The following is a 23770-nucleotide window of genomic DNA, read 5'->3' on the forward strand; positions in this document are numbered from 1 at the left end:
GGACTTCCTCAATGACCTTCGGTTATGCTGTTATATATCAGTATAACACAAGATAATTACCTAGTAAGGTAAAAAGGTTTATTTTAGATCACAATTTTAGAGATTTGACTCCATGATCTATTGACCCTGTTGTGTTGGGCCTGTATTGAAGTAGCACATCATGGTGGGATCGTGTGGCAGGGCAAAACCATTCACCTCATGGCTGGGAAGCAAAAAAGAGGAAGAGAATGGGGATCTCATAATCCCCTTCCAAAGATCTAAAGATCTCCCACTAGACCCTACTTCTTAAGGATTCTACTCTCTCCCAATATTGCCATCACTGGGACTGTTCCTTTAGTATATGGGCCTTTGGGAGACATTCAAGATCCAAACCATGACAGAGTGTCACCGTCTTTGTATCCTGAGTGTCTAGTATGGGCCTGATGTATGATATGTGTTGTCAAATAAAAGTCTTCAACTCAGTGTCACTGCAGTTAAAGCTTTGAGGAAAGGTCAGGATTATAGTTGATATAAATATAATCATAGACAAGACGAAGGCAATCAAATCAGAATCAGAATTTGAGATTAAAGCAGGGCTTAGAATACTCTTCTTTAAGGCCCGTTAAAGATGAGAACAACCCAAGGGGGAAGGTGGTCTTTCCAAGATCACACAGTGAGTGAGCAGTTTTCCCCCAACCCATTTGTAATCTAGTTCCCACCCAATAGCCAGAGTGACTCTCATAAAACCTAAGCCAGATCCCATCATGCCTTGCTTATAACTCTCAACTGCTCCTGTCTTTTTCACACTAAAAGCCAAAATTCCTACAGTGATCTGTGAAGTCCTGTGTGGTAGCTGACCATTCCCAGGTTTCTTGCTGCTGCTTGCTTACTCTATACTAGCTGAATACTTTCTGTTTCCTGAGTTTCCTTGCACACTTTGTGTCAGGGCCTTCACATGTACTGTTTTTCTCACTTTGAATGTTTTCCTCCTAAATATCTGTAGAGTTCACATCTTTTAGATCCTGGCTCACAACAAAGAAACAAACTCAAGACTCACATGCATGTCTCTGCTTTATGTGTTTTCTTAGCACTTATTTCTACCTACCACACAGTTCTATATCTTGTCTGTAATCTGTCTCCCTGTCTAGAATGGAAGTTACATGAGGGCAAGGGTTTTTATGTTTTGTTCCCTGTCCAATTCCCATGTCTAGAACAGTCCTGGTGTAGAGAAGGCACTCCCTAAATATTTGTAGAATGAATAGATGAGTGAGAAAAAGTAAGATTTTATAGATTCCTTATACTCCAGTTAAACATATGCTCGGGTCATTCAAAAGGGAACACATCAGGCCCTGTCTGGAAGAAGGAGGATCTGATTTTTTAAAGCCTCATTTAAGACTTGTTGGAGTAGAACATTGATCTCTTTTTAATTGTCTGACTTGAAGGAGCAACCCTGGGCTCTCTCCAGCCTTACAAGTGGTTTGGGAAGATTCCCATTTTACCTCTAACAGGCATGGGCTTGCTGTGGTTTCTCTCTGCCTGTGGTTTGCCCTCTAACCCATCCAGATACAAAGATGAAAAATTAACAGAGCAGTAAGGGACAGAGCTGGAGGAGAGGGTACTGGGCAGAGAGGAAGAATTTCCCCTGTGGCCCTGATATCTTCCTTTAGCTCTGAGCCCATGCCCTTGGTGGCTTCTGGTATCTTCTAGAGCTGGTACTGTGCTCCAAGAAACAGTCTTGAGACTGCCAGGCCAGATGCTTTTTTGAGTTTTGCTTTTCTGTTCTGTTTTCTTTGAAAACAAATGTTTGTTTTAGGCAAAAAGAACATTGGAAAAAGGATTAAAAAAACCAATTAACATCTTAATTTTGAAATACAGTTTGAACCCTTCTGAAGACGGAGGATTGTAGTTGAAGTTGCTGCTTGCTTCTGTCAAGTGATGCCAGCGAGGAGTGAAGATGGGTGGGACCAGTCCTATGAAACCAATAACTTACACCTAAGGGGTGAGAAATTCTGTCCTGAAGAGGTGTTGGATTTTGGAGGGCAGGGGGTGTGGAATGAAGAGCATAATTTATATTAGTGTAATAGTAAGGCTAGAGTAATGTGCCTCTCCTTCTTAGTGAGATAACATCAGTATGGTTCCATACAGGACTCTTCTCCTCAGGACAGGAAGCCCAGCCAAGGAAGTCTAAGGCTTAGGAGGAAGTTGTTGGCCATGGACAGAGCCAAGCAGTGTAATTTAACCCTGGGATTCAAAACCACCAATTGAAAATGAATTGTTTTGAATGGAGCTGAGTTATCGATGACTAGTTCACAATAATCATAGCTATCATTGCCTGAACCCTAACAACATACTGGGTATTAAGTGCTTTAAATGGTATTAATTTACTTAATCTTCCTAACAACTCTGGGAGGGAGACAGACACATGCCTGCTTTACAGATCAAGCCTGGAGGTTTAAGTAAGTTGCCCATAATTACATTGTTTGGAAGAAGTAGAGCAGAGATTTGAACCCCGGTGGGCTGTGGGGGCTGCACACTTCCACAGCACTGTAGAACGCACCAAGGACCTTTGCCTTTGCTATTTCCATTTCCTGGGATGCATTTCCCTCAGGTGTTATCAAAGCTTTGCTCTCACCTCTGTGCTTACATGCCACCTCATCTGGGAGGCCACCTCTGGCCTCCTGCTAAAATAGCATCCCTCCTCTCATCACTGTCTCTCTTTACCCTGCTTTATTGTTCTTTCTAGGTCTTACCACAGTTTGACACATATATTTGTTGTCTGTCTGCCCCCCCATCAGAAGGTAAAACTCTTTGAAAACAGATGTGTTTAGTTCATTGCTTTGTGTCCAGCTCCTTAAACAAGGCCCAACATGAGGTAGATGCTTGAAGTTCCATCCCTTATCTGTTGGTTTATCATTTGCTCATAAATGTTTGTTGAACAACTGTATGAATGAAGTAAATATAATTGCTGGTCAAGCTTTGCAAGCCTGATTTCAAAGCAAAATAATTTGTCTCTGTGTCAGATCTCATCAGACTGCCTATTATCAGAGTGACTGCCTATTTGGAGCCTGGTTGGTATCCACAGTGGTTTCTTAGGCACTGACCCTGCCTTTTTTCTTTTTTGGAAGCCAGCTGTTTCGGGAGGAACCCCAATTTGTAGTGGGTAAGAGGATGGGCTATGTAGTTAGACCTGGACTCAAATTTTGGTGCGAGGACTTAATGGTTGGTGATCTCAGGCTTTCTTAGCATCTTGAAGCCTTACTTTTTTCATTCTCAAATGGAATACCTGGGTGTGGGTGACACATGCTTATAACCCCAGCAACAAGGGAGGCTGAGGCAGGAGGATTGCAAGTTTGAGGCCAGCTGCAACAACTTAGTGAGGCTCTAAGCAACTTAGTGAGACCCTGTAAAATGAAAAAGAAAGGGCTGGGAATGTGGCTCAGGGGTTAAGTGCCCCTGGGTTTAATCCCTGGCACCAAAAATAAAAATTAAAAAATTAAATGGAGGCAAGAGCAAACAGAGTGTTTGAGAGAATGGAATGATATCCTGGGTGCTCAGTAGTCACAGGTATTCTGTGGGGTCAGAGAAGAAAGCAGGGTGTGAGCCTCTAATAAGAAGGGGAATGAGGAACAAACACTTGAATAAGCGCAGAATAATTACAGAGGGGAAGAATTTCCCTGTGGCCCTGAGATCTTCTTTTAGCCAAAGCCTTGGCTTTACCACTAACTAGCTGTGCATCAGTGGGCCAGTCAGTCATGGAGTCTTTCTGATCCTTGGTTTGCTAATCTATCAAGTTAAAGGGTTGGAGTGGATTTTATTTATCTCTAACATACTGAGTTGACTCTGAGTAGAAGATAACGTGGCACAAATTATACACAAATTGTTGAGGAGACAGTGTTTAGAGTGAGATGGGATTAATCAGAAGTGGCTTTGGAATGAGAAGACGGGAATGAGTAGGGTTCCTGGACTTTGAAGAAGAGCATAGAAATGGTAGGTTTGGATAAAATGAGCAGATCTGGACAAAATTCAGGTTTTGTGTTTGATTTATAATTTTCATTGTTGGGAATATGCCACATTTAAATATTTTTTGGTTCAAGTAAGTTATAGATTAAACACACTAATGCAGTGTTGGTATATTATTTACTTGTATGTTATCAAGTTGAATGTGATTGTTGTATAATAGTTTCTAACTTAATGTTATTCCTGCTAGCCATTACATGATTACACATTTCAAAGTTTTTTTTTTTTTTTTTTTTTTTTGTGTGTGTGTGTGTGATGGTGCTGCGGATTGAATCCACAGCCTCACATGTATCAGGCAAGTTCTCTACCACTGAGCCACACCCCCAACCTCTCCACAGATATTTTTGAAGTCTTGTTTTCTAGAGAGGATTCAGGATTGGTCATGAGTCCATATAATGACAATTATATGTAAGATGTAGAATAAAAATTTTTCTTGTTTAATCTTTTAATAATAGAGATGAAGCAAGCAAGTCCTAGAATGTCTGAATTCATAAAATACATTGATGGCAGAACTCCTGCCCCCTGTTCCTTTGAGGGTGCTTGAAGTTCCAACCCTTATCTGTTGGTTTATCATTTGCTATCAAGACATGTTCTAACAGTTTGGTCATTCATCCATACTAACTTTTATTGTAATGTATGCATGATATTTTATTTTATTTATTTTTGTGGTGCTGGAATTTAACCTAGGTTCTTGCACATGCTAGGGATGTGCTCTACCACTGAGATCTACCTAAAGCTTTTTGTCAATGTCCAGTGCTTGCTAGGGCCTGGGGGATGATGACTGTAGTCTTGGGAATGTTAAGTGTGCTGAGTTTTGCTGGAATAATTGCAGCTAGATGATATAAATCCTCTTGATGACAGCTTGTTCCTCATTCTAAGTAGTTGGGTTGGTTTGGTGGAAGTGCTAGGCTGAGTTCCACCACCCACTGGCTAAACCTCTACTGCTAATATGGGAACCATAATGTAGAATGGAGGAAGGATACGTAGCCAGGTCCCTATACCTTATACCAGAAATGTTGAGACCGTGCCTTCCTCATCATTTGGAAGCAGTTTTGCAATATCATGACTATCATTAGGACTTAGATCTTGTATTGAATTTGGAATCATTATTTTTTTTGGTGATGGGGAGAATTTTTGAAATTCTAGATAATAAAGTCTCATCTCAAAATGAATATGAAGCTTTCTATAAACTACTATTTGTATGATCTCACTACTGGTAATTGACTTATTATTATTTTTGGAAGTTTTGGGGCTGTTTTAACATTAAAACAACAGTGTCTGTTATTGATTTAAAATGGACAGTGGGACTGGGGGGGTAGCTTAGTGGTAGAGAGCTTTTTTTGAGGACCTGTGTTCAATCCTCAACGCCAAGCAGGGGTAGGGGGCTGTGTGCAGAAAAGACTGTGGTACAGAATATAAGTAATATTTTTAAGTACCATGTCCACATTCTATCTCATATATTATAATCAAAGTGTTGTTATCATGTTACAGGAGAGTGAGAGGTAGAGGCTGGTATGCCAGGTTTTGAACTCCCAAATATAGTTCTGTATTAATTCTAGCTTAAAAGGACACACCCTCATAAATGTTAAGTAACAGAAATCTTTGGATGCAAAAATTATAAATGTGAAAAGGTGTTTTTTTTAGAGTATTGCAAGGTGGTGAAAAATCCACTTGTGCATTTGAATAAAATGTCGTCTTTCACCAACTTGTGAAATGTGTCTATGCCTTCCTTCCCTGTGTTGATGTATTTTACTTGCCAATGAGGTCTGTTGTGCCTGGGCCTTTTAGAATCCACTTGGGTTGCTGGAAGAATTCTAGGACAGCGGGTGGTGAGGCTGGGCTGTGCCCTGGAGGGGCAGTCTATCTTTTCTTTGAAGGTGGCCAGTGCAAGCAGGAGAGAGTGAGCCCAGTGGCTCTGCTCCCCTCCTACCCTCTGTGGCTCCTGCCTCCCTCTGCCTCCCTCCCCACAAGTCTTCACATGAAATTCCTGCCCACTAGTACAGCAGTTTAGGAGTAATCTTCCTCTTTTCACTTCCTCCTGCTGACAGCCACAGCACGCTGGGACTTTCATTACTCCTAGGCCTCAGGATAATAAATGTCTTTGGTTAAGACAGCCTGTTAATGATAAGTAATGATAGTTTTTCTGCTGTGTATGCACTGTCTCATTTGATTCTTATAGCAACCTTGTGACCTCGTTAAGTTTAGTTTATTACTCCTTACAAAGGAACAAACTCAGGTTCCATTCTGATTTCAACCACCATTCTTTCTTGTCTGACCTGCTGTAAGAATTTCCATACAGCATTCAGGGAAATATTTAAAAACTCAATCTGAGCAAGGTGATATATACCTTTCATCCCAGCAACTTAGGAGACCACAGCAGGAGGATCACAAGTTTGAGGCCAGCCTGGGCAATTTAGTGGGTCTCTGTCTTAAAAAATAATAAGGGCTGGGGATGTGGCTCAGGTTCAATCCCCAGTACCAGAAAAATAAAAAGTGGTGGTGCACACCTGTAATCCCAGCTACTCAAGAGGCAGAGGCAGGAGTATCAAAAGTTTGAGGCAGCCTTGGCAATTTAGTGAGGCCTTATGTCAAATAAATAAATAGGGATGTTGCTCAGTGTCAGAGTGCTTGCCTAGCTAGTGTGAGACTCTGGGTTCAATACCCAGGACCAGAAAACAACATCAACTCCAATCTGATCATCCCCTTTGAATCTCTTCTTATCTTCCCTTTGAATCTCTTCTCTTCCTGTGGGCTTGCTGCAGAATCAGGACCTGTAAAACCTCTTCTCCCTGAAGGATCTTGCCTTGCCTGACCTTTTAAACCTCTGTTTACCCTTAGGATGTGGATTCTCTTCCTCTAGCACATATAGAATTGTGTAGTTACATATTTGTGATTATTTGTCTTTTTTTTTTCCCATCAGACTTAAAGCCTATTAAGGCAAAGAACATGTCTCTTTGCTTGGCCATAATATCCTCGTTACCTGGCACAACATAAGCAATAAATAAAGATATATTGTTAGAAGCAATGACGCTCAGAAAAGTAAATGACTTGCCTAAAGTAATGAATGATATTACTTTTGCCAGAATGTAAGCACCAGGAGGGCAGGAGCGTGGGCTCCTTTTTTTCATTGCTAAACCCTTGGCATCTTGAAAGTGTCTGGCACATAGTAGTGGTAAATATTTGTTGAATACCGATTGTGCTCAGATGTGATTCCAAAGATTTCTCATCCAAATCCAGGATTTTTTCCTTCTCTGTGCCAAATCTGTCTACAATGGGGATTGGAAACTGTCCAGTTCCCTTGTGTGATAAGAGAAACCTGAGAGTCATTGCTGTGATAGTTAGGTGGCTTTGCTTTCTGTGTACAGGTCCTAAAGGGCATCCAAATGTCATCAAACAACAGTATCTATTCTAAAATCCTGTACACCCCTTTTTATAGGCTGCCAAGCTAGATATTGATGCCATTCATGCTGCCTCTTTCTGAATCCCCTAAATAGCAGGTTGAATAGCCATCAGAACAGTTTCTCTACGAGCTTTTCTTAAAATCACGTGCAGACTTAACTGTGTGTTTCTAAAAAAAGAAAACATTTTTTCCCCCAATTAAATGGTGGATTGTAAACATTGTAAAGATCTTTCTGAAACCATTCCATGTTCAGGCTACCAGTAGCTCAGGTTTTTCTTACTATTTGAATTTAGGCAATGGGAATTTTTAAATTCTACTATGTCTGTGTCCTTGAGATCTTCAAATTTGCTCAATCTCTGATTTCTCCTGCTGATTTCAGGTAAAACAGTGTTAGTGTTAGAATGTGACAGTCACAGGTTCGTGCTTCATCTTGCCCTTTGCATTTTTAAAGATCTTTGAGTTCAGCATTATCAAGGATGGTTTATTTATTATAACTGCCACCATGGTCCTGCAGTTAAGTCACAGTTGTGATCAGTAATCATTTGCGCAGAGTGCATATCAGTGTCTGATAGTAGCCATGGTAGACTTCCCCCTCTTTTGGAAAAAACGTTGTTTTGTTTTCAGAGATTGAATGTTGAGAGGACAACATGGTTTCCAGTTTGTGACGACAGAGCTGAAATTGGGAGGTAGAGCGGTAGTCATGGACAGAGACCAAGCCTTGCCTCTGTCCTATTATTTTGGACAAGTGTAAGTCTTGGAATTTGGGGCTCATCTTCATCAATGAAATTCTATGGATCTCTTTCAGTTTGAAAAGTCATTCATATATCTTTAACATGCTAAATTTTTAAACTGCGTAATTGATCAGTTACAAATTAATTATGATGTAGTGCTGACTGAATAATCTCATATAGGTAGATATGTTAGCCATCAAAAGGATAGCTAGTATTTTTCTTTTTTTGCTGATTATTAACCTACTGCTAGACACCCATTTTTTCAGTTTTTTTTCCCCTCTAAGATAGACAAAGATTTGCTCTAAAACTAAACAACAATAACAGTAAAAACTCAGCCAGTCAGTATTGTTCCCAACCAATTCCTTTTGAACATTGGTTTAAACCCAGGATGGTGTTAAGGTTAGGGTTTTTCATCTAATCCCAGTCTTCACTTGTGTGCTTTGTTGAATCACCAGGGAATGTAGGACAACATGCTCAGTTTAATGGCCTCAGAAATGAACAAAGACAAACTCTTGAAATTAGCAAAATTAGTAGCACGTTCTTTTTTAATCCATGCAGCTCTTTTTCAGAATTTTATTCTCTTAGTTTATGAATACTAAATGTTCTCATACCCCTTGAATGGAACACATTGCTTTGAAATGTGGGCAAAATGATTATTCTACCCCCAGTTGTTCTTTCAGGATCTCAGAGGACCTATCTATTTTTTGAAAGGCAGCATTTAGTTCATAAAGTCCAAAGAGATTCAGTGAAGTCAAAAAAACCAGGGCCTGAAGTCCTTGGTCTTTGTGAAGTTAATGTGACAGAACCTCACAGAAAAGAGGAAAGCCACCACTTCTTGGAGGCCCAGAGTCACCCACATTCTTCTAACTAGGGAATAGATCCCTGGTTCATGTGTTGAGGTACTGGTGTGTGCAGGTGTTGGCCCACACTGAAGTCAGGCTGAGTGGGAACCTCAAGCTTCCTTTTCCATTCTCCTCTGCCTTAGGATCCTGTCTTTGAAGATTAGACTGAAAACCCCCTGCAGTTTATTTTCTTTTTGAACAAGTTACATTATGAAGGGACTTTTATGCTAAAAGAAGGAAAGCTGTCTCTTTGTTAGAAACAACAGTGTGTAGTTTCAACTTGTCTGGGACTTCCTCGAGATGTTTTAGGATCCGGTGTAAACTTGCTGTGGTTTGCCTTTGGGCATCAAATTGTTTAGCTTGGCTTTATTATATCTGTAATTGCTGCATTTTAATAATTGCCCAATATTCTTGTCAGCAATTTGCAGTCTATATTTTTAATAGAACCATTTGCCTTTTTTTCCACAGATTTGTGCAGAACTGGTTTAAGCCCCTGGATTAATGGGCCACAGCCCCACAGACCCTCTGTGGCTGTGGGCAGGGGTGACACATGCTCATTAAATACTCCCTCTAGACTTGTGCTGCTTATGGTTTATGAGCCCCATAAAAGTCCTCTGGGAAGCCATCTTCTTCTGGGATCTCCTTGGAGGGTTTTGCTTTATAAAAATGGCCCTTAGCATTTGCTGAAATAGCGTATTCTCTCAGAGAGTTTTCTCCTTATCAATCCACTCAGGAAATCTGATTTCTTGAAGGGAAAGTATAGGTTTCCCTATTGTTGTCAAATTGTTAACAGAAGATTTCCTTTTTTGTCTAAGGTGGAAATACAGTGACAGAAATGTTGGGCTTCAAGGGTCTATTTTATGGCTTCCAAATGAGCCGCATAATTTAGTTGGCATTGAGACAAGACCATTGTGTCACCAATGACTTGTGCCTCAACTTCACTGGCAACTTTATTCTCTTAGTGATATGGCTCTTTAGCTTATCTCCTCTTTTGGTCTGTTGCATTTATTTTTCAGTAAACATATGATTGAATTGGTTTGTCAGCAGCTAAGACTTACATAAATGACCACACCGTATCTTTCCATTTTATTAGTTTAACTGCTTTAAAGAGAATGAACAGGTAATGAGAATATTAGCTAATATTTACTGATTGTTTATTTTTTTTAATGTGTTAGGCACTTTTCGAAGCATCATTTGTACTTCCTGATTCCTCACTTACCATATCCTACCTCGTGATAGGTTCATTCATGAAAAGTAATCTGCCTGACATCACTCATCACTCATTGGTAGGTAGCAGGGTGGATTCACAACTGGGCAGATTTTTAACTGCCACCGTAACCCATATTGTATTCATACTAGGCTTTTCTATACTAGGCTTTTAATTTCCACCATATACCAAGATTGAACCATATATAATATTTTATTTTTAAGGCATATATAAGAAATTATTTTTGAAGTTACAATTTTATTGTTACTGTTTCCAGATAGGTAATATTCACATGTTTTGTATCATTACAAAACCCAGAACCTGCTTCCTCCTATCTGTGTCCCCTAACACCCAATTTTCCCTTTTTACACAGGCATTTAGTGTTACATCCGTGAAGACCCATTTTATTTACTCATTTTCTGTGGTGCTGGGGATCAAACCTGGGACTTCACTCATGCCAGACAAGTACTTTGCCATTGACCTACACTTTCAGCCTTGAAGAGCCATTTTAAATTTCTTTCTGTTAACATTTGATGAACAAAGACCACTTAAATAGAAACTCATTCTGTGGATAGCATCTCCTGGGTGAGGATGACAAGGTTGCAAACCCTTCTTTGTATCAGAGATTTCTGGGAAACTCCCTCATCCTGCCTAGCCCAGGGTTTAGATCAAGCAGATTATTTGAACTTTTATCCAGTTGTTGGATAACTTTTATTGCTGATGAGAAGAAACCATGTTTAGAACATAGTAGGTGCTCAATACATATTTGTTGAATTGAACAACTTCCGGGAGTTGTACCAGCTCAGGGATATAAGGCTGGAAATCATACTTTGAAGTGTCTTTATGAGGTAAAGCAGCCATGGGAGGAATATTCAGGTTGAGCAAACTACCAGCAGACTCTGATTAGACTCTGGATAGGAAAAGGTTGGAAAGGATCTTCTGGATCATCTAGTCCAGATGGGGCTGAAAGGCAGGGGAGGCATCTGCTAGAATGTCAGCAAGCAGATGAAATAAGAGCTTTGCCTTTTTTATGGTTCTTTGTTTTTTCAGATTGATTCTCAGTGTAATTTAATTTGATGCCTGTGATAACCCTGTCATTATAACATTAGAATGAGTCTCTAATCAGAGCTATTTTTGTGTGTGTGTGTGTCCTGGCACTAGAGAAAGCATGATTCATGTCATTGTTTATTGTACCACAATGTAACTGGTGGTGTTACAGGTGCATTTCGATTTTCTTCTATTGTCGTGATTTATCTGGTTGTGGAGGTACGTGCCTGTAGTCCTAGCTACTCAGGAGGTCGAGGTGGAAGGATTGCATGAGCTCGGGAGTTTGAGACCAGCCTGGGCAACATAGAGAGATTGTGGGTAAAAACAATTTTAAACCCAAAGATTTAAAAGTGTTAAAATATAATCATGTCAATTGCTAAAGTATTTGCTATAAAAATCTTAATTTGGTTATCACCACTTCTACCCTAGTTTGCTTCAGTACTAGTCTATCATTTTTTTTAAGACAGATTTTTTTCTTTGACACCTTTCAGAGATTCTTGATTTAACTTTTTTTTTTTTTTATTGGTACTGGGATTGACCTCATGGCAGTTCACCCCTGAGCCACATCCCCAGCCCTATTTTATGTTTTATTAGAGACAGGGTCTCACTGGGTTGCTTAGCACCTTGCTTTTGCTGAGGCTGGCTTTGAACTCCCGATCCTCCTGCCTCAGCCTCCTGAGCCCTTGGGATTATAGGTGTGTACACCATGCCTGGCCAATTTAACTTTAATGTGTGTTTGTTTATGAAAAGAATTTTTCTGTACTATGTTCTCTTATTGAAAATTATTTATTTATTTTTTACAGGCAATTTGAACATTGCAAAGAGGGGTTTTAAGGCCATTTCTGATTTGCAAAGATTGTCTGTGATCTGAAGAACTATAGGCTGCAGTGACTGGATGTGCACTGTTGGAGAAATAAAAATGACATCCCATTATATGATCGCCATGTTTACCCTGATGAGCTCCTGTTTAGTCACTGCAGGTGAGTTGTGTCATATAAATTGAATAGTCATTATATTCTTTTGGATATATTTTTTTCTTCAATCTCTTCAGTTTAGAAGAATTTGCACCATGCTGATGTTCATGTAAAACTTGAATATTTAGGTTCTTTAAGTAAATAAAATGTTTGACCACAATACAGATATCTAACATGTTTGCCTAGACTAGGCATTCCAATGTCACTAATACAGATACTTCCTAACCTTGTTTAGGCAAGTAGAGAAAAAATATGCTAATGATTAGCACACTTTAATTTTTTTTACATGGATAGATTATACTTACATTGCTGTCTCTAAATAAAAATGTCAAGAAAGACACTTTTTATTATTTTCTCTATTACAAAGTAAATATGCCTTCTGGATAGAGATGCTTTGGGGATGGGATGCTTGGAAGGTATTTAATTTTGTCTATTTCATATAGATAGGTAGATGGATAGATAGTTTGGTTCTGGGGATTTAACCCAGAGGCATTTTACCATTGAACCACATCCCCAGCCCTTTTTATTTTTTATTTTTAGACAGGGTTTCACTGAGTTACTTAGGGTCTTGCTATTTTGCAGATCCTGGCTTTGAACTTGAGTTCCTCTTGTCTCAGCCTCCTGAGCCACTGGGATTACAGATTTGCCTGGCTAATTTTGTGTTTTTCAGATATTTTAACATGTAACTTTTTGAAAAGTAGAGGAAGAGGCTGGGGATATTGCTCACTGACTTGCCTAGCAGGTGTGAGGCTCTGAGTTTCAATCTTAGAGCTACAAAAAGCATAAATAATTTTTTCAAAAAAAATAGAGAAATGCATGTATTTTTTGGAGACCATCAGAGTATTAGGTTGGAGCTGAGAATAAGCAAATGATAGTTTGGAATGTTGTTCCTTAAGTAAGAGTTATCAATCTTCCACACCAACATCTTAGTGTTCCATGTCAGGGTTGCTTAATAAATTTGGAAGCTTGATTTACTCCATTTGTTGTAATTTGCTCTGTGTCTTTTCCCTAATGGCCACATAAACTAATTTGTTGGATCAGTTTTGGAAACTGGCAGGTCTCAACAAGAAAAGCATTGACTTGAAAAATGATTAGTCCCTTGGTTTTGGCTGTTGACTTGGGGGTACAGATGGAGCGGGTAATAATTACCACTTATTGAATATACACTACAGGCAGCCACTGGGCTGAACAATTATAGAGTATAAAAATGAACAAGGATATTTTTTATTTAATGAGATTAGATAATCACAACTCTGAGTTGGAAATAATTACTTTTGCCACTTTATAGGTGATGAATTGAGATATGGAGAGGTTAGATAACTTTCAGTGTGACAAAGCTGGGAAGTGGAGGGTTTTACATCTGTGCTATTAACCTGGGTGTTGTACTGAAGGAACCATTCCACCCTTAGGGATCCCCATAGCCTCAGACCAGGGGTGGTATATAGGAAGGCTGAGTGGAAGTCAGTTGGGAGAAATTGGTTTATGAGGATGGAAAGCAGAATATCCCCTTCATTGCACATCCTTTGAAAGAAAGTTGCTTGGTTTTGGGTTTCCTTTTGAATGCCAGTGTGTGAATTTGAACTGCCCATTCTTCTGTTATTTTCTGTCAGCAGTTTCATTTTGTCTCATTATTGAAGAGTTATTTGCCTTTTGGCCTGTGCATTAAAATGGATCTTGATTAAAATCACATTGAAAAGTAGTAGCAAGAGAGGAGAGTAAGAGGAAGAGAGAGAGAAAGAGAAACATCATGCTATGATGACAAGGTACAAAACCACCTTTGGTGGCTCTGAGCAGGGCTTTCTGCTTTCATCAATGCCTGGGTCAGACTAACAAACACACTGAAGAAGGTCTTTCTTGGGAATGTGGTGAGGTTGATGGCCCTGTATAGCCTTGATGTTTTTAGTAGCACATCAGTTTTGCTTAACACCTTCCTTCTTCTTTCAAGCCATGGTGGGGAGATATATATATATATATATATATATATATATATATATATATATTTGAGTTTTTGAGTTGCATTCATGCTTAAAGCTTTACAGAAGTGAAAGGGACAGTGGCATTGTAGATTTTTTTTTTTTTTTTGTCAGCACAAGGTAACTGATAAATAGCACAGAGATAGGGAAGTCTTTAAGGTAGAGTTTGTTGGTTGTTATTGTGGTATAACCTAATAGGCCAAATGAATGAAGAAGTAGGGGAAAATGTTTTTTATATGCTTATACCTAGTAGCTTTCTATGTGGGTGCTGCATACTATACTTTTGGGGGCATTATACATGAGTTGAACTTCAAGAAGATAGTAATAATCATAATAAATATTTAAAGAGTATTTACTGTGTGCCAAGCCCCATTCAAAGTGCTCTATCTAATTTCATCCTTATAATACCCTAAGAAGTGTAGGTAGTTTGGTTATCTTGTTTATAGATGAGGACACTGAAGTACAGAAGGGTTAAGTAACATCCTCAAGGTCACACAGCTAGTAAGTGACAGAGTTAACCATAAACCTAATAAGTCTAGGTCTGGAAATTGAGCCATTAAAACTTTTATTTTTTCAGATACTGGGAATTAAATCCAGGGGTGCTCACATCCTTAGCCATATATATATATATATATATATATATTTACAATTTTCTTCTTCTTCTTCTTCTTTTTTAAATTGTCAATGGACTTTTATTTTACTTAGTTATATGTGGTGCTGAGAATCGAACCCAGTACCTCATGCATGCTAGATAAGCACTCTACCACTGAGCTATACCCGCTGCCCTCCTTAGCTCTTTTTTATTTTGAGATAGGGTCTTAGTAAGTTGCTGAGGCTGGTTTTGAACTTGTGATTCTCCTGCCTCAGCCTCCCGAGCTGCTGGGATTACAGGCATTCACCACTATGCCTGGCTGAGCCTTTAAACTTCTATACTATAGGAGAGTATTGATCTGAAGGGTGATTGTTTGGAAAGAATGATAATGGGTTTGCTTTGAGCCATCTATGTCCTCTTGAAACATTAAGAAATCACTTATCGGGCTGGGGATATAGCTCAGTTGGTAGAGTGCTTGCCTTGCAAGCACAAGACCCTTAGTTCAATACCCAGCACCAAAAAAAAAAAAAAAAAAAAGAAATCACTTATCACTGAGACCTTGCTAAATGCAAACACAGTACTAGACTTTTAGGGATACACAAAGAAATGTAAATTTATCCCTGAGTTGCTTGTATATTTAATCATGTTTATAAAATATGACTATATAAAAAATAATCAATGTAGGACAAATGCCAAGTAAAACCCAGAAGACCTCAGAGGGGTCAGAAGAGGAAGCCCTTGTGGACTTGAGAAGCCAGAAAGGGCTTTGTGGAAGCTCTAGTCTTGAGCTCTGTCCTCAGGATAGACTGTCCAGGATGAGAAAGACTCTGGGCTGACCAGATGGAGAACCATGCCTGCCATGTACTTGATGTTTAGTGCTTGACTTTTTTTTTTTTTTTTTTTTTTTTAATGGATGGATGACCTTTCAATGGTGTAGACATACAATAGGAGTCTACTTGGAAGGAAGGATGAGAGTAGATTGTGGAGGACCTTACTATCAGAGCAAGGCTTGTGAATTTCATTCTGAGGTTTGGATTTTTTCCATCCTCTGAGGTCCAAGGCATGCATCATAGAATTCAAACTGGGCCTCCAACAGTGAGCCTGAAGAACTTATCCTCATCAGCTTCAGACACAACAGTCTTGGGACACAGACTGATGTTTATCAAGGGCTTGCTAGTTAATTTTGTTTTAATAAGACAACTCTATGAGGTGGGTATTATTATGGTTACCATCATCTCCATTTTACAAACAAGGAAGCTGAGACTCAATTTGGTTAACAATTTGTACAATGTCCTGTGACTAATAAGTTTGAGCTGGAACTTGAATCCAGACAGTTGGCTCTCAGTCCAGCTGAAGGCCACTCTATTAGCATCTTCTCTAGGAAGACCCTCATGTGGAATGAGCAAATCTCTCAGCTTGTCCGATTAAGTTCTAGGTGAACAGCCACCAATGAGACATCCTGGAATTAGATGAAACCCCTTTTGCCTCAGAAGAGATGGAAAGAGCTATCTGAGCAGAAGGACCCTTAAGTAATCCCACTTCATGGAAATGGTCTTGAAGCTCTACATCAGAGGGAAGGCATACAGTTCTTGGTAGCAGAGGGGGTGAAAGAGGTAAAAGGCCCCCTATAGATCTATTGGGAGGGGGCAAGCCCAGTGGAATATGAAAAATGAGGCCAAGTTAGAAGAGTAGGAACCTGCTTACTCCAGCCCCATGGGTTTGGCTGGCTGTTCCTGGAAAGCCTTCCTTTTCCTTCTCTGCTTGTGGTGGAGGGTGAAGAAGGCAGGGGGCAGCAAGCCACAGCCCAGGGTTAGCGGTTGCTTCTACACAATTCATCCTTTCCTCCCTCCCTTGTTCTGTGGTTATGGTATAGTGTTGAGGGCTGAGTGGGCCCTGCTCTTGGTGAACATGTGCTATGTAGGACCATAATGCCTCCCGAGTAGAAATGGCCCGAGGTTACTTATTGGCACCTTATCTTGAGTCCTGTGATATATCTTATGTAAGAAAAGTGGGAAGTTTGAAAAATAAATGCTTGCTACTGCAGGCTGAATACTCACTATATTTTTTACTTTAAAAACTATTCCTACACATCTTTAAAAAATATTAGCTGCTGCCTCTGAGGCTTGGCAGTGTTGGGTAGGGCTGTGTTTCCAGGAGTTTTAATAATGAGAAAAAGAGGCATGCATGGAGAATTCAAGGAAGTCAGTTTGGTTGGAAGGGCTGGACTTGGCAGCATTCCATGGGCCCCTGTGCCAGATTGGAAGAGGTCTGCCGAGGTGAGTTCTGCAGAAACGCTGCAGGCATCCCTGCCAGGGGTTAAGATGGACACCTGGTTCCCTCATTTCACTGTCTCGATTTGGTGCCCAGATGCACCCTTTTGGAAGCTTGCTCACAACCTGCATACCCAGGAGCAAACATTTCTTTTCTGTTGGATATACCTGGAATCTCAGGTAGAGTCCGCAGGAAAATTGAGACATTTTTAGTCTGAGCTGTTTTCCTTAAGAAAGCTCTAAAGTCTTTGTATCCATGGGACAGCATGTGGAGGTACCTGCTGGTAAATGCTTAGTCTGAAATGGGACAGCTGGCAGCCTTGGGGAGTATATAAACTAATAATAATATCATATTGTATTTATAGTTTTCAAAATGCTTTTATATCTAGTATTTCATTTGATCCTCCCAGCAGTCTCTGGAGTAGGCAGGTATTACTTTCTTCATTTCCAGAATGACAAGTAATGAGGAAGAGCAAGTGAGTGATTTAGAAAGATGATTCAACTCTCGGTTAAACCAGAACTCACACTTCTGCAGAAAAACTGCTCCAACAGAATCTTTAGCTTTTTCTGCTGCCAAGCACTCCTTAGCACCTCACCCCTAGCACCTCACCCCTTAGCACCTCACCCCCAGCACCTTTTGAAACAGTGCAGCCAGGTACTCTCCTGGGCACATGGCAGGTATTAGTTCATTTAATCCTACCAGAAACCCTGTGAGATCAGTATTTATTATTTTTCAATTTTGGCTATTATTACTGCTGCCACCATGGCTAATATTATTATGATACTTATTTCAGAAATGAGGAGACTGAGGTTTAAGGAATTAAATATAATGTATAATGAGGACCAAATAAAGAAATAAGCAGAGAGGCAGACTCCAGTGTTCATGCTTTTCCTGTTATGCTGCCCCAAAGGGACTGGCATTCTTTTAAAAATATAATTATTTTTTAAATTTACTTTTTAATTGACAAGTAAAATTTTTGTATTTTTATGGTATACAACATGATGTTTTGTTAAATGTATAACATACATGTTTGCATTGTGGAATGGCTGGATCAAGCTGTTTAACTTATGCCTTACCTTGTATGTCATTTTTTATGGTGAACACTTAAAATCTATTCTCGTAGCAGTTTTCATGTATAAAATACATTGTTGGTAACTGTAGTCACCATGATGTACTATTCAGCTTTTGAACTTGTTATTCCTAACTGAAATTTTATATTCTCCTCAATCCTTCCCAATACCAGCCTCAAGTAACCATCATTTTAGTGAGTTTGACCTTTTAAATTTCCACATATGAGTGAAATTAGGCAATGTTTGTCTTTCTGTGACTGGCTTATTTCACTTAACATAAAATCTTCTACTTTTGTCCATGTTGTGGCAAATGACAGATTTTTTTTCTTTTCAATGATTGAATAGCATTCCATGATGTAGGTATACCCCCTTCTTTCTCTTCATTCATTCATCCTGCACTCTTTCTCTTGGACTCGAGACAGTGGCCCATGAACTTTGGGGTTTCTCCTCTCTGACAACTGAATGATCCAAGGTTGTAATTCTTAAAGGCAGGAGGCAGAGAGTGCTGACTGACAGCTACCACCAGGGAATGTAAAGGATGGAGGATGATGGGGTTCTGAGCATATCTCAGTGGTAGAGCACCCCTGGGTTCACTCCCCATTACTGGAAAAGAAAAAAAAAAGCCTTCTCCTCCAGCCCCTAGGTCTCTGGACACAGTTAGTTGATTTGATCTGTGATTATTTTTATTATAAAGTCTTAATTTTTGTGTTTAATTTTGCTCTTGGATATACAGGGAAAGCCTTTTTGTCAATTGTGATGCCAATTATTACCAGGGTGCCAATTTATTTTAAAGAGACCAGAGTGGATGAAGTGTCATGCATTTAGGGCACTCTCGTGTTCTCTTTCGATATACCATGCATACTCAAGCATGGTGAAATTTTCCTTCTCCCCATTTCCTATAGGTCTTTGCATAGAAACAGTACATATAAAAAATGCATGAGCATGCATACGCACGTACACAGACATACACACACAGTTTGGACAGTTAGTAGTAGTCAAGAAAGATGAGTTTATTTCTCAAAGATCCCTTTTCCCTGCAAAGATCTGTGTATGAGTGGGTGAAATATATTGACTATAGAAAGGCCTTTTTCTTGTTTTCACTTGCAAGGAGAGTTTACTAATAGCTGCTTGGGTAGCTGAATGTACATATGGAAACATGGTTACTGTAGTCATAGATTTGATGTCACAAAGGCAACAGGATCCAAGTTTCTCCTCCCTTTTCATCCTTATGCTAGGCTATGTTGTTACTACCCTGCTCTATGAATTTCTGAATTAAATTTGGATTATTTTAGTATACCAGCTATGGTCTGTTTTACAAACAGTGGTCAACATTTTCATCAGGACAGAACTATCCATATGTGCCTGCATAACTGTTTAATTGCTAAAAGTTTATACTTTGACACAGTTGTGCACATAGGAAGTTAGATTTGCTCAGTTTGTTTGCTTTGGTGACTAATTCCTGATACTCTGGGGGCACCAAGGAAAAAGTTTCAATAAAACGGCTTCCAGTTCTTTGTGTTGCTTCTCTTTGTCCTCACATGCCTGGATAGCTTTGTCCTAGTTTAAAGAAGCCATCAGAAGTAAGATTTTTCTTCCTTCCTGCCGCATCCAGAAGGGTGTTCAGGAGAGTAGAGCCACAGCTTTTGGAGTCAGCCTCTGCATATGTTCTTTCCACCAGGACGCCGCTGGGCTCCTCTGTGCTCTCCTGAGGAGAGCTTCCCAGTGGGTGTGTCTGTGTGTGACAGCTGTGTAAAAACATATCACCAAATATGCAAAACATATCACCATTTATTGTTTTGCATTTTCCTTAAACTTTTAAAGAACTGCTGTGCTTTAGATAGACTTGCCAATAAACTGAGTAACCTACTGAGTCTCAGGTGCTTTTCTGGCTTCTGAGGCACGCAGAGGGAGAAGGGATTTCAGAGTTAGTGCAAAGAATGAGGTTTTCCCCTCAATATGGTTAAATTTTTGAGAGTGCTTATTGGTTGATTAAGCAGGAATTTATTGATCACCTGTTGAATTTGAGACACAATTTCAGGGATTGGGGATATAGAAGGGAAAAAAATAGACAAAAACCTTGTCCTCAAGAAGCAAGGCTCTAGTGGGGAGAGATAGACCAGAAACAAAACAACTATGCATATTTTAGCAATGGATCATTAGTGGTCATTAGGATCAACGGATCATTAGGGATCATTAGTGGGGGTGCATGACTTAAAGTCCAGTTAGGGGCTGAGGGTGTAGCTCAGTGGTAGGGCACTTACCTAGCATGCAAGAGGCCCTAGGTTTACTCTCCAGCACAGGGGGGAAAACCCAACCCATTAATTAAAAAATAAATAAATAAATTGGGGTTATATTACTGGTAGAGTGCATGTTTAGCATGCACAGGGTCCTGGGTTGAATCCCTAGCATGTGCAACAAAAGCACACACACAAAAGCTCACACATTGTGTGTACACTTAATAAGGGAGGCCTCACTGAGATGATGTTTGAAGCAAGGTTTGAAGGAAGTGAGCTAAATGGATATCTCAGGAAAGCACATTAGCACAGAGGTCCTAAGGTGAGAGTTACCTTGAAGCTCAAGCAATAGCAAGTAGGCCAGGTGGCTGCTGGAGTGGAAGTAGCTGGAGTATGTGGAGTAACTGGAGGGTGGGGAAGGCGGGGATGAGAGTTCATTGGTATGTGTGAGGTTGATTAGGACAAGATTAGGACCTTGTTAGCAATCATAACAAGATTAGGACCTTGTTAGCGATCATACATTTTTTTTTCTCTAAGTGAGATGGAGCCATCTGAGGATTTGAGCAGAGAATGATATGATCAGAAGGATGTTTTAATAGGATCATTCTGGTTGCTGTGTTGAGAGTAGACTTTTGAGCAAGGATGGATTTGAGGATACTTTGGGTGGCTGCTTTAATAATTAAGGCAAGAGATGAGAGGGATCAGGATCACTTAAAACCAGGAAAGCGCATTAGCACAGAGGTCCTAAGGTGGGAGTTACCTTGAAGCTCAAGCAATAAGCTCAGGAAGGATCTTTGGAAGTGATATACTTATGAAATTAAGAATGACGATTCTGCGATTTTTTTTCAACTTATAATGATTTATTTCTCACATGTGTGGAATACTGTCGCATAACCTAATAATAAAGATACTTCTACACACCATTAAAAGCTGTATCTTAAAACACAAAACAACCTCCACCAACCATTTAAAGAAAATCTATTCACAGTGAGTGACTATCCTTGAAAAATCATTGTCTTAAAACTCTGAACCGGCCTGGGGATGTGGCTCAAGTGGTAGCGCGCTCGCCTGGCATGCGTGTGGCCTGGGTTCACATACAAACAAAGATGTTGTGTCCGCCGATAACTAAAAAATAAAATATTAAAAATTCTCTCTCTCTCTCTCTCTCTCTCTCTCTCTCTCTCTCTCTCTCTCTTTAAAACTCTGAACCTCTCTTCCCAGTTTACTTTCCTTCCTGGTTGCCGAGTCTCGTTCTTTTCATTCCTCAAAAGTCTTACCACCTCTTGCAAAAGTGCTTCTTGTAGTGTTTTAAGGTAGTGCTTCAGAGAAATTTGGTCACATCCAATTTTATATAGTAAATAGTTGTGTGTAAACCCATTTTTATAAGTTAGACTACTTATGAAGTATGCACAAGGAGCTCAATACTTACAGCAGTTCTTTTTCTGTAAAGAAAATAATCACTTTTAAATATGGATATTCATATTGGTATTGCCTGAGGCAGGGCATACTCATCTTGCTTGTTTAATAGGAAGTTTTGCTTTTTAGAATTGGAAGTTATAAACAGACATTAGACAGTTCTTCCTAAACTTTGATGTACATAAGAATCACCTGGAGACCTTTTTTAAAAGGCAGATTCTGTTTTAGCAGGTCTTTTTTTGTGTGTGTATTTGTGTGTGTGAGTGTGTGTGTGTATGTGTGTGTGTGTGTGTGTGTGTGGTGCTGGGGATTGAAACCAGGGCCTTGTGCATGTGAGGCAAGCACTCTACCAAACTGAACTATATCCCCATGATAGGTCACAGATTGTACATTTTTCTAAATAGATCCATATGCTGCTGATACCGCTGCTCTGAGGACCACATTTAACTGTATATATCATCTGTTTCTTCAGTGTACAGATTGTAACAGAACCTGCTGCCACCTAGACAATTGCTTAGTGTCATAAAACAGAGCTCAGTTTTAGCACGCTTTTGAAATGCTACCTTGAAAACCTTTTTGGTAAACTCATTTGTGTCAGAGTAAGCCATGTGCTGGAAAGGAAGTTGGTTCCAGGGAGTGAGTTCCACGACACCTTCAGCTCCTGGCTATCCATGGGGTACAGCTGCAGAGACCATATGCATCTTTAACCAGCTGGAACTGCACCTTGATGTAATCATCACAGTTGGTAAAGCAGGAACCCTCTGCCTCCATTTGTTCCTTTCATATGCCTCATCTGTCCTGGTCCCAATTCTTGCCTTATAACTTGGTAGACCATGGTAGGAGGCTTGTGTTGACTCAGTGAGGGTAGGGACATTGATACAGGCGGCTGAGGCTGAGGGACTATAGTTAATGAGAGAGGATGTTGGCTAACTAGATAAAAGGAGTTGAGGTAACTCTGGGAGGGTGGGTCTAAAAGTCAATGTTGTTTCCTACTCCATTCCTATAATCAGATTCCAGGCTAGATTTTAAAAATTAATATTTTTTTAGAAAAGAAAAACGGACCTAAATTTTTACTGATGCCTATTAAGTACACTGACACCATATTTATTATAAATTGGGATAAGGCAATGAAAAGATTTAACTTCTGTGCCTAAAAAGTAGTGTTTCAAATAACTTCATTTATTTGCCATTGATAAATGTATAAGTTTTCCTGATTTACTTTCTCAGGCCTTGTCATTGTTATTCAACTGCACTACCACTGAGCCACAACTGTAGCCCCATCACTGTTATGGGGGGCGGGCAGGGGACATCTACCACCTTACTTTGCCTAGAACTCACTATAAGCCCCAGGTGGTGGTCATTCTATTTTTGAAATTGAACCAGAAAAGTCCAGAAGAATGCAACAACATTTTTTCTTTTTTGCTCCCTGCTAGCTTTTTTTCTAGGCTTCCCAAAAATGTGTTTATCTTGTTGGCCATGCATGTGGAACAGTCTGGGATCCCGTGTAGCATTAGATATCGAAAAAAATAGAAAGATTTCCCACATGACTGACATTATGGGATGAGAAATATTGGATTATGCAGGACTCTTTGATCAGAATCCTAGATTGAGATTTGTTTAAAGATCTATATATTTAAAACTATAAATCTTATATATTTCTTAAACCAGTCTTTTTTGGGGGTTTAGACTAGAAGTAATACCAATAACTTTTAGGTAGTAAATTCAGAATTTCTATTTATCAGGAAGAAAAAAATCTTTAGGGTAGAAGAATAGTTTGAACTTTAAGAGCTTGAGAATTACATAATTTGGGAGGAGAGTCTTTCAGATTAGAGAGGACCCCGAGGAATTGAATCCAGCAGTCCACCACCTTTGTCACCATAGGATTGTTTGCAAGGACAGCTCCGCTGTCTTTCAGGGACCAGGTCTCAGCCTGGCCCTGGCAAGTAGCCCGGGAATCTGTGTCCTCTGTTTTTTGCCAAGCTTAATTAGCTCTAGAAATACACTATCAAAAGCTGTC

At 39.7% G+C, this 23770-nt stretch overlaps 1 protein-coding gene across 4 annotated transcripts in view; it reads left to right on the top strand.

The window, feature by feature from the left end:
- Tgfbr3 (transforming growth factor beta receptor 3) overlaps positions 1 to 23770 on the top strand; it is a 184881-nt gene that overhangs the window by 9121 nt on the left and 151990 nt on the right. For 3 of the 4 annotated variants that reach the window (XM_076863526.1, XM_076863530.1, XM_076863527.1), the window contains one exon: positions 12027 to 12203. In XM_076863526.1, coding sequence (XP_076719641.1) covers positions 12119 to 12203 — 85 coding nt within the window. In that variant the 5' untranslated portion in view covers positions 12027 to 12118. Of the gene's footprint in view, positions 1 to 1854; positions 1979 to 12026; positions 12204 to 23770 lie in introns of all 4 variants that reach the window. The other variant, XM_076863529.1, reaches the window with a different exon arrangement.

Source organism: Callospermophilus lateralis, chromosome 7 (assembly GCF_048772815.1).
Source record: "Callospermophilus lateralis isolate mCalLat2 chromosome 7, mCalLat2.hap1, whole genome shotgun sequence".
Classification (NCBI taxonomy): domain Eukaryota; kingdom Metazoa; phylum Chordata; class Mammalia; order Rodentia; family Sciuridae; genus Callospermophilus; species Callospermophilus lateralis.